Source organism: Dama dama, chromosome Y, assembly GCF_033118175.1.
Source record: "Dama dama isolate Ldn47 chromosome Y, ASM3311817v1, whole genome shotgun sequence".
In the NCBI taxonomy this organism is placed as follows: Eukaryota; Metazoa; Chordata; class Mammalia; order Artiodactyla; family Cervidae; genus Dama; species Dama dama.
Window position 1 is genome coordinate 8,530,584 of NC_083715.1, and position 14,473 is coordinate 8,545,056.

A 14,473-nucleotide genomic window follows, 5' to 3' on the forward strand; every position below is an offset into this window, starting at 1 on the left:
TAAGTGAAAAGAGATTCAAATGATAGAATTCCTAAAAGGATAAACATTTATATATAAAAAAGTTTCAAAAAGCAAAAACTAATAACCTAAAAAAGAATTAAACTACTAAAAACACTGGCAAAAAGATAGAAGCCAAAATATTTCTCAAACTTATAATGTAGTATATAGTAATGAAAGTAAAGGGAATAATAAGGAACCAAAAATGTTTATCGGAAAAAAATGCATGAAAACAATAAAAAATCTAACAATTTATCTATAGTTGTTGTGAGCTTAGTTGTGTCAGATCAGTGTCAGTTAGTCTCTTTTTCCTGCTTCTACTTGTTTTCAAAGGTTATTATTGTTAGGAAACGCCGCGGGAGAAAAAAGCCGCCTCTAATGACCGGTAGTAAAGGCCTTTTTATTGAGCCCCGCTCTCGGGCAGAACTCCCGGGGGTGGGTGAGTGAGGAGACAAAGGGAGTCTGCAAGGTATGAGGGGTGGGGAGGGGTTTTATAGTCCGGGCCGGGCATCCAGGGCAGGTCTTTTCATATAAGGAAGAAAGCGCGGGCTACAGCGGTGGTCAGTGTCCGAGGGCTTTATGTTGGTGCCTGATTGGACCAGGCTGCAGGGGGCCAGCCCCTGGAAGTTTAGCCAGCCTTAGGAATTTGCCTTGCAGCACTTTCCCGGGGCATGCTCCGACCTTTCATCCCGGCCTTTTAGTTATAGGACAAGGGGCGCCGGTTCTCTCTGGCTTCTTCCTGCTGAACGGGGGCGGCGAGGGGTAGGGTGTGGCCGGGATGACAGGGAGCGTCTGCCGTTAATTTTGTCACAGAGTGTCCGTTGGAAGCCCTTGGTACTGCTGTCGCAATACCATCAGCTGAACCGTGTTGAGCCGTTGTTTGACAAAGGCCAAGAGCTTATTTAAGAGACAGGGCCCGAAAGTTAAGAGCAACAAGAGGATTATGAGAGGTCCCATTAAGGTCGAGAGCAGGGTGGTCAGCCAGGGGGAGTTTCGGAGCCATGATTCGAACCAACCTTGCTGGGCTTCCCGTCCCCTCTTTCTGCGCTCTAGTCCTTCTCTTACTTTGGCCATGGACTCTCTTACTACCCCTGTATGGTCTGCGTAAAAGCAACACTCTTCTTTGAGGGCTGCACAGAGGCCCCCTTTTTGTAAAAAAAATCAGGTCTAGGCCTCGTCTGTTCTGTAACACCACTTCTGACAAAGAGGTTAGGGATTTTTCTAAGGCCATCATAGACTTTTCTATTCGTGCAATGTCTTCATCAATGGCGACTCTCAGGGTGATTAGACCCTGATGTTGTGTGGTCAGGGAAGCAATGCCTGTACCCGTTCCGGCCGCCCCCAGGGCGAACAGTGTTGCTAGAGTAATAGCTGTAATGGGTTCCCTCTTACGTCTAGGGGCTGGGGTATCTTGGTCCCAAAAGTTGTAGAGGACCTCTTCTGGGTGGTATGTAATTTTGGGTACTACTACTACCATGACACAGAATTCTCTGCTCTGGTCGAAGACAGCCAAATGGAGACAGGGCGTCAGCCCAGTCCTTGAGCATACCCACCACCCCCCGATTTCGGGAATGACGTAGGTCTTATCGGTGAAGTTGGTGTCGTTGTCCATCTGGGCGCACAGGGTTTGTTTATCTGTAGGAACCGTGCCTAAGCAGGTCCCCGAACCCCATACTTGTTTCATGGTAAGGCCCACCTTGCGGTCTCCCCAAGAGCACTGTGGTGGGTTAGAGAGAGTGGATAAGTTGTAGGTGGCATTTAAACCCACGGCCTCGTAGTAAGGTGGGTGTGAGGTGTAGCAAAGCCAGCAGGATTGAGTCGCATTAGGATTGGAGTGGTTAAGGGCCCCGTAGGTTTCTTTGATCAAGGCCCACAGGGGTTCTTGGGTTTCTGGTGGGTCTGTCTGGGTTAGCTGAAGAGAGCGGGTAGGGGTAGGCGAGGTCACAACATTTGCGGCATTTGTCCCTTGTGGTGAGGGGCGGGGGGGGGGGGTAATAATCTGGTTGGGCCCCATAACATGGGTCTGGGCGGGTTGTAGGACTTGCTGAACATACAATGTTGCACTATTGCTTCCCGTACCATAGGTATCATATATCACTACCCCCCAGGACAGCCCGGAAATCCATCTATTTTCAGTCCGTCCCTGCTGTGTGAATGATAGTCGGATCTGGTCGCTGCATTGCCCTGGGTTGGAGGGTCGTCCCTGCCAATCTGATTTTGGAAGAGGACCCGTGAAGGACATATTGATCAGGTCTGGCCTGGTCACCGACCACTTCCGATACCCATCATTGGAAGTGACACAGCCCCAGGATTTACAGTAGCGGCTCACCATTCCCCCACAGGTTTTTATGTTTTCTCGCTGATGTCCCGGGCAGGCATAAAACCCGAGAGACCTGACCCTACACTTGGAGTATCCTGATTGTTCGATTAACTTTGTAAGGTTAAAATATAAGTCCGGCCACCACTTATCTTTCGGTTGGGTGGCTGTGGTCCGGTTTAGCTCTTCGTAGGTCTCTCCATTTTTTAAGATCCATGTGACTTGGAAAGGCTGGTGGGGGTTTTGGTAGGTGTGCCCCCCTTTTTCCAGGACCCCCAGTACCCCCAGAGTAACCCAGAGTAGAGAGTCCCTCATTGTTCTGAGGTTGGGGTGAAGGGGGTGTGGCGGACAACCAGCCCCGTGGGTCTCGTAGGGTTGGAGCTGGTAACCAGGTCAGGGTGTCCCAAGGGAATAGCGCCTCAGGAGTAGGAAGCAGATGGCTAGGTATGTGAGGGCCAGGGACAGTCGAAGAGTGGAGGACCAATCGCGGGGGGCCACGGCCACTAATCCAATGGCAAAAAGTATGGCCAGAGCTGTGATAGTTAGCAGCCACAGCGGGTGATGCCCGGTCAGCATCGGATATCGGGATGTGGTCCCCCAATTATTTTGGGATTGACGACAGAGGGGTTCGGGTGATGGTCAGTTTGGTCGGCCCCGTGAGGGTGGAGCGGTAGGAGTGATTGGGAGGAGGGGCCTGGGCCGGGGCTACCCCTGTCTCTGGGAGACCCGGGGGAGCTCGTTTGAGCCGGGTCAGGTGATACCAGGGCTCGTGTCCCAGCAGTTTGGCTGCCGTGGGAGTGGTGAGGATTACAGTATGGGGCCCCGTCCAGCGAGGTTGTAACAGGCGGGGACTCAAGGTTTTCAGCAGTACCTAATCTCCCGGGGCCAGAGGCTGAGTTGGCCCCTCGTCGTCTGTCGGTTGTGGCAGGACCCGGTTTGCGTGTTCTCTCAGCAAGGATCGTAGGAGGGAGAAGAGGGGGAGGTACCCCGCGAGTGGGGGAGCCTCTCCCTCTGGGAGGTGAGTCAGGAGATAGGGCCTGCCGTAGAGCAGTTCGAAAGGGGTCAAACCTGTTTTGGAGTGTGGTGTGGTGCGAATGTGAGTGAGCGCCAGAGGAAGGAGGTCGACCCAAGACAGCCGCAGTTCTGAGGCAAGCTTGGTCAGGTGCGTCTTGATGATGCCGTTTACCCGTTCTACTTTGCCTGACGATTGGGGCCGATAGGGGATGTGGAGATGCCAGTCGATGCCCAGAGCCGTAGCCACCTGCTGGGAGATCTGTGAGATAAATGCAGGCCCATTGTCAGACTGGAGGGAGTTTGGCAACCCAAATCTGGGAATGAGGTGGGTCGTTAAGACTTCTGCCACCGCCGCTGCCGTCTCTCGGGCGGTGGGGAAGGCCTCGACCCATCCCGAAAAGGTATCCACCAAGACCAGCAGATAGCGGTAGGTTCGATGTCTGGGCATGTGGGTGAAGTCTATCTGCCAATCTTGTCCGGGCATATGTCCCCTTAGCTGGTGAGTCTCCTGTGGGGGTCGGAGTCCTCCTTGAGGAGAGGTGGAAGCACATGTGAGGCAGGAGCGGTGGACCGCATATATGGTCTGTCTGAGATGCAGGGGAGAAAAGACAGGGCTGAGAAAGGAAAAGAGAGCCCTTGGCCCGATGTGGAGGGTATTGTGGATTTGGGATATTATGGCCTTAGCCTGGCGCTCAGGAAGCACCGGCTTATTATGGAGTAGTATCCATCCCGACGGGTGCCTCTGAGCCCCTTCCTGTGCCAGCAAGGCTCTGGCTTCCTCGCTGGAATAATCTGGGTTGAGGGTGGATCTCAAAGTCAACAAGGGCTCGGGGGCTTGTTGTAAGGTGATTTGTCGAGCCACTTGATCTGCCATATTATTACCCAGAGCGACACTGTCATGAGTATTTTGGTGTCCCTTGCAGTGTATGATAGCGACCTCTTTGGGCAGAGATAAGGCATCTAACAGTCGAATGATGTGGGGGGCATTACAGATGGGGGATCCTTTAGTGGTCAGGAAGCCCCGCTCTTTCCAGATTGCTGCGTGAGAATGGGCAATCAAGAAGGCATATTTGGAGTCTGTGTAAATGTTGGCCCTTTTTCCTTTCGCTAAGTGTAAGGCTCTAGTCAGGGCTGTTAGTTCAGCCTTCTGAGAGGTCGTCCCGGGTGGCAAGGGCTGAGCCTCCAGGACTTCTCGGGTGGTTACCACAGCATAAGCCGCCCTTCGGTTTCCATCAGGATCTCGCTTTGAGCTCCCATCGACGAACAAAGTTAGCTCTGGATCTGATAGAGGTTCGGAAAACAGGTTATGAGGTGGTTGCATAAGGGACTCAAGGGCCTCTGAGCATAAGTGGGCTGGGGGTTCTGAGGAGAGGGGGAGGGAGGGCAACGAAGAAAGCGGGTTTAATTGTGGAGAGCGACTCACGGAAACTTGAGGATTGTCCAAAAATACCAGGTGAAACTGCTGGAGCCTGGACTCGCTGAGGCCAGAGAGAAATCTAGAGGCTAAAAGATCGCCAAGGCGATGAGGTGAGAAGATGGTCAGGGGCTGACCATGAATCAGCTTTTTAGCATCAGCGTACAATGTTGTCGCTGCCGCTAGTGCCCGCAGGCAGGGGAACCATCCCCTGGCTGTGGGGTCAAGTTGTTTGGATATGTAAGCAACAGGCAGCAATTCGGGGCCAATCGGTTGCACCAGGGCTCCAAAGGCTATCCCTCCCTTTTCATCAGTGTATAGATGGTGTGGATAGTTGGGATTTGGGAGAAAGAGAGGGGGTGCAGCCAATAGGGTTGAGCGTAAAGCGTGGAAGGCCTTAGTCACTTCGGTGGGGGAAGACAGTGGTCCTGTGGGAATCTCTTTAGCAGCGGCATATAGGGGTTTGGCCAGGGTGGCGTAGTTTGGGACCCAGTGTCGGAAGAACCCCGTCAGTCCTAGGAAGGACAATATCTGGTCTCCACTGGCCGGAGGACAGATGGACCTGAGGAGGCTACACCGATCTGCCGTCAGGGCCTTGGTGGTAGGGGTGATTTGGAGGCCTAGATAGACAACAGAAGTCTGAGTCAGTTGGGCCTTGGATTGTGAGGCTCTGTAACCCCGGGAGCCGAGGAAATTAAGAAGAGTTGCAGAATGTTGTCGGGAGGTTTTTTCTGAGGGGCTGCAAAGGAGCAGGTCGTCTACATATTGGAGGAGGGTGCTAGGGCGGAGCGAGCATCTGGCCAGGTCTCGGGACAGAGCCTGTCCAAAGTAATGGGGACTGTCTCTGAACCCCTGAGGGAGTACAGTCCATGTGAGTTGGGTGGTCAGCTGAGTGTCGGGGTCAGTCCAGGTAAAAGCAAAGAGGAATTGGCAGTCGGGGTGGAGTGGGATGGTAAAAAATGCATCTTTAAGGTCAATGACGGTAAAATGAGAGGTTTTGGGAGGTATGGAGGAAAGGAGAGTGTAGGGGTTAGGGACAAGTGGATGGGCAGGGACCACCGCCGCGTTGATCAGGCGGAGATCCTGCACTAGCCGGTAGTCTCCTGAAGCCTTTCGAACAGGAAGGATGGGCGTGTTACAGGGGGAAGTCGTGGGGATTAAAAGACCCTGTCCTCTGAGACGGTCGATGATGGGCTTTAGTCCCCTGAGGTTATGAGTAGACAAAGGAAACTGGGGCCGGGCTGGGAAACAGGTGGGGTCTCTTAGCCGGATGAGGACTGGAGGGTGGTGCCGAGCCACCGCCGGGACTCGGGTGTCCCAGACCTCAGGATTAACAGAAGAGGTTGGAGGGTCAACAAGTAACATTAGGAAGGCCCCTGACGTGGGGGCCGATCCTGGAGTCAGGTGAAGGGTGGCCTTCAGCTTAGCGAGTATATCTCTTCCCAAGAGAGGAGTAGGGCAAGAGGGGATGACCAAAAAGGAGTGGGTAAATAGGCAGGAATCTAATTGGCAGGACAGTGGTTGGGTTTGGAGTGGACACGAGGGTTGGCCGTCAATGCCCATAACCGAAACCTGGGAAGGACGTAAAGTGCCCCCGAAAGAGGAAAGGACCGAATAGGTAGCCCCCGTATCAACTAGAAAGTTGATGGACTTACCCGCTACCTGGAGCGTTACCCTAGGCTCGGCTTGGGTTATTGGGGTCCCCGAGTCTGGGCGGCATCAGTCATCATTGACGCTCAGCAGTTCCGAGGCCGGAGGAGGGCAGGAGGTCTCCCTGGGGCGCTCTGGTCTCCGGCCCCTAGAGGTCGGAGCCCGAGAGGCCCGGGGACAGTCACTAGCCCAGTGTCCTCGTTGTTTGCACAACGGGCACGGCTTGGAAGGAGGCCGCGGATTGGGGCACATCTTGGCCCAGTGTCCTTCTTGGCCGCACTTGAAGCAGGCCCCCGGAGGGGGGTTTTGGGGCCCTGAGCCCGTCGCCGGCCGGAGGGCTGCTACCAAGGCCTGAGTTTGCTGGTTTAGGAGGCTTGCCTGAAATTCGGCCTTTTGTTTGAGCCTTGCCTTTCGGCTGGCCTCAGCAGTTTCTTCACGGGCGTTATAAACTTTAAAGGCCATTTTTACCAGGTCTCGAATAGGGGTCTGAGGGCCGTCCTCGGCCTTGGCCAGCTTTTTTCGGATGTCAGGTGCGGACTGGGAGATAAAACGATTGGCCAAGGTAGCTGCCCCCATGGGGGACTCAGGGGACAGTCTGGTGTATTGAACAAGGGCCTCAGTCAGCCGATTAAGAAACATGGCTGGGTTTTCGTCGGGCCCCTGAGTCACCTCATCTAGTTTGAGGAGGTTTACAACCTTATGAGAGGACGTTTCCATCCCATCGAGGAGACACTCTATCATATAGCGTACCCGCAGCTGGCCGCCACCCCCTTCCTGGTAGTTCCAATCAGGGTCGGTGTCAGGAACTGCCTGAGCTCCCGGGGGGCGCTCGGGGGAGGGGTTGGCACAGTGCCGCTGGTCGGCCTGAGCCCTGGCTGCCATCCAAATGGCCTGCCTCTCTTCGGGGGTGGTGGTAGACCCCAGGATGACATATATGTCCTGCCATGTTAAGGCATAGGCGCGGGTCAGACCAGTAAACTGCTTAATGTACTGAGTGGGGTTGGAGGAAAAGGATCCCAGCTTGGCCTCGATCTGTGCTAAGTCCTGGAGAGAGAAGGGGACGTGGACCTGGGCTAGACCCTCGGCTCCAGCCACTTGTCGCAGAGGGAGTAGCGGGGCTGGGGGAGGGGGAGGGGAGGCAACCTGGGCTAGACCCTCAGCTCCGGCTACTTGTTGCAGAGGGAGTAGCGGGGCTGGGGGAGGGGGAGGGGAGGCCCCTGGAGGGTTGCTATGGGAGCGAGTGTGGGAGCTAACCGGAGATGAGAAGGGAGTGACGGGGGGAAGGGGAGGATACAAGATAGGGGTAAGGGCCGGAGGATCTGGGGCCGGCGGTGAAGCCTCAGGGGCGGGAACAGGAGCAAAAGAGGCCGGAGTAGGGTTAGAGGGGGAGGGGTTAGGAGGGGCCGGAGAGGAGGGGGAAGAGGTAGGAGGGGCCGGAGTGGAAGGGGAGGGAGTAGGAACCGGAGAGGAAGGGGAGGGGGCCATGGGAGAGGCGTAGGGAGGGGGGGCCACCAGATCTTCTGGGGGAACAGAGAAAGCAGAGGACTCAGAAGCGGGAGAGGTTGGCTTAGCTCGGGAGGGTGGAGTCGGGGGGGCCATGGTGAGTAGGATCTGGCTAGGAGCACACGTAGTGCACAGGGTGGGGCGAGAGCGCAAAGCCCAAAAGGCCTGAGCATAGGGGACCTCAGACCATTTTCCCGTTCTCCGGCAGTAATTATCCAAATCACGGAGGACGTCAAAGTCTAATGTCCCTGTGGCTGGCCATTGTGAGCCATTATCTAGGGAATACTGAGGCCAGGCCTGTGAGCACAGAAAAGTGAGCCGCTTGGGGCGGATATCTCTCTTTAGCCCTAGAGTCCGCAGGTTAGCCAGCAGGCACTCTAAGGGGGTGGAGTATTGGGGATCGGGTTTGGAGGCTGTCGATCCCATGGCGACCACGGGGCGTGGAGGCAGCCCCCGCTGTCCGAACGTCTTCGGACGAGTCGAGGGGAGCCGGAGGTCCGTGTAGTCGCGGGGAACGTCTTCCTCACGACCACAGGGACCCGGAAAGGCCGAAGCCGGAGGCCGAAGCCGGAGGTCTACTCAGCCGCTGGGGACGTCTCCCCACCGGCTGGTGACTGGGAGGGCCCAGTAAGTGCTCACTGGTTACGGAGCCCTAGGAGGTGATCGCCAGGGAGGGCAGGCCCCAAAGCCGAAGGGACTTACCCCGTATCCTGCCGTCCGGGGGGTTGGTCAGCCGCCTGGGTCCGGGGCTACCGCGGCGGTGGAGCTCGAGGGGGGCCTCAGCGGCGAGTGCCAGGGGCCCCTCAACCCGAGCCCCACGTTGGGGCGCCAGATGTTAGGAAACGCCGCGGGAGAAAAAAGCCGCCTCTAATGACCGGTAGTAAAGGCCTTTTTATTGAGCCCCGCTCTCGGGCAGAACTCCCGGGGGTGGGTGAGTGAGGAGACAAAGGGAGTCTGCAAGGTATGAGGGGTGGGGAGGGGTTTTATAGTCCGGGCCGGGCATCCAGGGCAGGTCTTTTCATATAAGGAAGAAAGCGCGGGCTACAGCGGTGGTCAGTGTCCGAGGGCTTTATGTTGGTGCCTGATTGGACCAGGCTGCAGGGGGCCAGCCCCTGGAAGTTTAGCCAGCCTTCGGAATTTGCCTTGCAGCACTTTCCCGGGGCATGCTCCGACCTTTCAATTATTGTCCCTTGATTGCACAGTTTCTGCATTAACTTCAGAATTTCAATTTGTTGCACCTGTCACTGCTGGGCTATTTCACCCTTCTTTGCTTATTTTTACTTTCTCAGTTTGCAGTTCTCTTCCCTGACAAGTTTACATGGAACTAGTTTGCACCATAACACGAGGGGACAGCAGACCCTCATTTGACCTCACTTGCTCAGTGGGACAGTGGTGAGGGGGAGGACAGTGAAAACAGACACCAGTGGGATATGTGGGTGGGAGTGCTTAAGGTGGATGGACTGGAGTGGGCTTCCCACTGCCATAGGTGACATATATATTCTCGGTCCACACTGCTCAGCTTCCCGGGTGATCCGTGAAGGCACTGTCTAAAGTGGGCCTTGTGTTTCATGAACTTTCCAAGTCTAAGCCACTCAGACTCTCAGGTGCTCTGCAAGGGCATTGAACACAATTGGCTATGTGCTTTGTTTCCTTCCCAGGTCCAAACTGGCTGGCAGGAAAGGCATTGTCCAAGGTAGGCCATCCATTTTATGTACCTGTCAGATCCCAGCGACTCAGGTTGTTTGTAGAGTAAGGCAGTTAGAGAAGGCAAAGTTCAGAAAAAGAATGAGACTAGCACTTTAAGGGAACAGATCACCTTTAATGAGGCAAGAAAGGACAGCAGTCAGATTAGTAAGCTACTGCACTAACCAAAGAAACTAGTAAGGATGTATATAGGCATATATGTTGAAAACTACTGTCTTAAGGGGTTCTGTTCTTCTCCCAGGTTGTTCGAATAGTTATATCTTAAATGGCTGCGCAAGGAATTTTAGAGATCAGCCAGAGGCTGGACATGCTGGGAACTGGGCGTAATCAGCCTTAATGTCCATCTTTTTCTTCAGGTGAGAGAGTTATTTGTTTTGCATAGAATGGTGGGGAGGGCCTGGAGGGGAGTTTTAACTCCAGGCTATTTTGAGCCATGCAAATTTCCTTCATTGTTGGCTTCCTAGAAGGGCAATTTGCAAGAATTCCCTGTATCTCTGGAGGGGTGCTGAACTCATGCTTTGACCCTCCTGGCCTATGTGAACTGTGCATGAACCCGGGAATATACGGTTAGCAACTGGCAGTCTGCTCAGAGACTGGTGGAAGATTTTGTTTCAGAGCTGATATAACAGCAGTCTCTTGCCTTCTGCCTCTGCCTGATGCGAACTTTCCTCACTGCCTCCATGAAGCAAAGGGCCATAAATGGCAATTAGCTTACACACATTTGAAATTTTGTAATGTGAAATCTTGTGTTCTGTGAATGGGTCATTTTTCACTGTGTAGCCATAAAGACTTCTTTCAAGAAAGGTCTTTTGCAATTTTGTCTCTGGTGTCCCCATGGTTTAGGTTGCTACATCACTTTAGCTCTGTCAGATAGTCCTCAGAGCATTAAAGCTGGGTTTTTACCACAGCCCAAGCATCCCTCCCATGTCCACTTCAATGATGGTGGACAAGAGTATCTGTTCTTTTTCTCTGCTGGTAATTACAGATAGAAGCATGTGGGGTTTTTTTTTTTTTTTTTTTCTTCCCTTTAATTATTTTGCTCTATGCAATCGCAGAGTTTTCCACTGTCATTGATCTAAAAGGGTTTACTATTGTCTGCAATCTTCTCCACATTTACAACTTCCTCTCTAAGACCTGTCTCAGCCCCTAAATACTTTATCTCTCTTTATATCTGTTTTACTTTTCCCTACCTCCTTTTGAAAAGACATTGTTATAGCCACGCTTTCCAGGAAACAGACTCACTCAGAAGGACAATGCAGATAGTGGAGTGCAGTTTATTACGCAGGCGGGCCCAAGGCAGAGTCTCCTCTTAGCCAAGGACCCCGTCCAGCATTTGTGAAAATCTTTTATACCCCATGCGTACGTGTCTAAACCCACCACCTACCCCATGTGTACGTGTCCAAACAGTCAATAGTCAATAAGCCCGCAGTTACATTCCAACCAGTTAATAATTGATAAGCCTGTGATTACATCCTGATGGATACGAAAAAAGTTTATGACCTGTCTGGAGACAGGGGTGATTACGGTATGCTTCCTCTTAGGCAATGAGTAGCCTGGATGTGATCTTCAAGATTCCCCTGTCTGGAGGGGGTCTTATCCTTCCATTGTCGTCCCCACAGGCACTAAGCAGAGAGTTCAGAGTCCGCTGGAGAGGCAGCCGAGCACGGCCAGCACGGACAGACCTGAGATGGAGTCCAGGCCCTATGAATTCCTTCTTCATTCCCCCCTCTTGATGCTCTTACTTTCCATAACGAGCATCACTCATTGAGATATATTGTACCTTAGCCCTCCTGTCACCCACATGAGAGAATGCTATCAACCTCTGGGTTACAAAATTCACAAGACATTGTAGGAAGCAGGGCCCACAGAGCAGTATGATTAAGATTACTATAACAACAGTTACAATGGTTTTCCACCGGTCTCCCTTTACCCAGGAGAGAACTGAAGTCTAAAAGGGAATATTTTCATTAGACATGGCTTTCACTTGATTTTGCATATCCTTCAAGGCAGTAGATACATTTCCAGACAGGTCAGGGATGTACACACAACATTCGACTTGAATTACGGTGCGAGTCCCTCCTTGGGCTGCTGTGAGTATGTCTAATGCCATCCTATTTTGAATTACTGCCTTCCTCATCTGAATTTGTTCTTCGTTCAAAGCTTGAATGGCTTTTGTACTGTCTAAGAGGGCCTGTTTAGTGAAATTAGTTAAGGCCTCTACCTTAACCATGATATCTGTTGTTCCTACAGAGGGTACAAACAAGGCAGCAAGATAGTCATACCATTGGAACACAGATCGTGTCCATCTTGCATGCAGATAAGGCAGGTTTACTGAAGGCTGGTGTAGGCTAGGCCTAATTCTGCCATGGGGGAAAGCAAATCCTAATGTGCAACTCCCCACCCAGCCAACTGGTAACCATGGCCATAAGTTAAGCCCACAGAGCCACTGGGTCCCATTGGGGGCTACCCAGCAGATTTCAGGATTATATTTCCAGTCGGAACCGGGCCACTGAACAGACTGATTGGGGTGATAGGTAACTTCCAAGATTTGTTTACGTTGTTCAAGGGACAAATAACCCATATATTTTAATTCTTTTGGGTCTAGGGGGTGGTCTCCAAATCCAACTTTCTGTTCTTTTTGTTCCCAGCAAATAGTAGCAGGGGTAATCAACTGTCCTTTCTCAGGAGTCATCCAGAAATATTTATCCCAGACCTGGTAGTATTGCTCAAGGTACCGGGAGGCCTGTCCCCCTTTTGTTAAGGGAGCCCTTTTCCTCTTTAATTTTCATATATGAGGTATAAGCCTTTGTTATCTCCATAAGGCTGGTGTTCATGTTAAATGTAACCCTATGTCCCTGGCCAATTGATGGCTTCTTCTTACACCAGGAGAGCAAAGAAAGGTTATGGTTGGTGAGAGAGAGGAACGGAGTGGCGATACCCAGCAGAGGAGTCCGTCCATTACTGACAGGGGCATAGCCCCACATAGCCAACAGTTGGCAGAGTTGTGGCCCACGAGATGAAAACATTGTCCTGTGCAGGAGCAGTGGTCAGGTTCAGAATTGCGTTGATGAGGCCGAGCAGCAGGAGTCGTTTACCCAGCTCCATCCTGTAGAGGGCTCGTCCAGGATCTCGTCCTCTTTTTCTTCTTCAGAATGTTTTTGGTTCCCCGTGGGTCGGTGGGGTCCTTCTGAGTGGTCCGCTCAGCGTCTTCCGGGTCAGTGTTGTATGCCTTCTTCGCTCTGGTGTGATGGATCCAAGGGGCATTGCCTGCAACTTTAACTGCAGTAGGGGTAGTTAGAATAACATAAGGGCCCTTTCACCAAAGGGCTAGCAAATCATGTTCCCAATCTTTGACCCATACTTGGTCACCAAGTGTAAACTCATGAATCTGTTCCCCAAGGGGGAACGGCACCCTTTCTTGTACAAACTTAGTTACCCGATTTATTACCTTACCCAGTTCCATCTGCTGTGAAATCCTATCCCCCCTTACCTGAGGCAAATTTGTTGACACCTGCTTTATTATGGGAGGAGGCCTCCCATACACAATTTCCTATGGAGAATAGCCTTGGGACTGTGGGGTCATCCTGAGTCTGAGCAGAGCCATTGGAAGCAAGTCCACTCAGGAGCAGTCAGTCTCTCTGATCCACTTGGAGAGTCTCTTTAAGTGTCCAGTTGGTTCATTCCACCATCTCAGAACTCTGGGCCTATATACAGTGTGCAGTTTCCATTTGATGTTTAAAGTTTTGCTTACTTGTTGTACTAAATCAGCTGCAAAAGCCTGGCCATTGCCTGATCCAATGCTGGTAGGAAATCCAAATCTGGGAACCATTTCCCTAAGCAGGCACCAGGCTACTTCTGATGCTCTTTCAGTCCAAGTAGGAAAAGCTCTTACCTATCTCAAGAATGCACATATCATGACCAGCAGGTAGTGGTAGTGTTGGTGAGGTTTCATTTCAGTGAAGTCTACTCCCAGGTGTTCAAGGGGCAGTGTGCCTTTCAGTGGAATGCCCAGAGGATTTTGTCTGAATACCCGAGAGGCAGCATTAACCTGAGAGCAGGCAGCATGGCCTAGGTGGGTCGCTTGGTGTGTTTGGCTTACCAGAGTGTGTGCCAGCTCCTCCAGTACCAATAATTTGTCACTTGACAATTCCCACCATATCTTTTCAGTCTTGATGGCCCCTTCTGCTCTGGCTAACCCAACAGCTGTTGTCCTTGTTTTATCAGGCTAGTGCCATCAGTATATAGGACCCAATTAGGGTCTGGAACCTTGAGCCCTTCTTTAAAACAAACCCCAGATACCTTACCTCCTCTTTGTAGATTGTGCCTTCTCTTTCAACACCCGGTAACCTGCTTCCATCAACAGCTGGAACAGTGCATTTGTCCCTTTCCAGCATTTTTCCTTGGTCTCAGGCAGCCAGCAGCAGGTCATCCCCGTATTGTAGGAGCTGACATCCATACTCTTCTGGATGGAATGAGTCCAGATCAGAAGCCAAGGCTTCCCCAAAGATGGCTGTGGAGTTAGCCTTTGTTATCTGGTGCTCCCGACTGGATCTTCCCATTCAAAGGCAATGATGGGCTGTGATGCTGGGGCGAGGTGTATGCAGAAGAAGGCATCCTTGAGATCTAGGCAAGTGTAAACTTTAGTCCTCGGCGGGAGGAGGATAAGCAAGGTATAGGGGTTTGGAACAGTGAGGTGTAAAGTCACAGTAGCCTGGTTGACTAGCCTGAGATCTTGTACAGGCCTATAGTCCTGTCTTCCTTCCCTTTTGACTGGCAGGATTGGCATATTCCAAGCCGAACTGGCACTCTACTAGAATGCCTGCTTGTTTCAATCTATTGATGTGGGGCAATATGCTGGTTCAGGCCTCCATCCA

General features: G+C 52.2%; 2 protein-coding genes across 2 annotated transcripts; both read right to left on the minus strand.

Moving 5' to 3' along the window:
• Positions 1-895: 895 nt before the first annotated feature.
• LOC133053543 (MLV-related proviral Env polyprotein-like) lies at positions 896-2,629 on the minus strand. The gene has a single exon (XM_061138109.1). It carries the CDS (start codon positions 2,627-2,629, stop codon positions 896-898), a length of 1,734 nt encoding a protein of 577 aa, XP_060994092.1.
• An 848-nt stretch (positions 2,630-3,477) lies between these two features.
• On the minus strand, positions 3,478-9,004 carry LOC133053560 (uncharacterized). Its single transcript, XM_061138115.1, has 3 exons — positions 8,598-9,004; positions 6,398-7,436; positions 3,478-3,587 (listed from the first exon to the last, which is right to left on the minus strand). The coding sequence occupies exon 2, from the start codon at positions 7,272-7,274 to the stop codon at positions 6,462-6,464; it is 813 nt and encodes a 270-aa protein (XP_060994098.1). The 5' UTR covers positions 7,275-7,436; positions 8,598-9,004; the 3' UTR covers positions 3,478-3,587; positions 6,398-6,461.
• Positions 9,005-14,473: the final 5,469 nt, after the last annotated feature.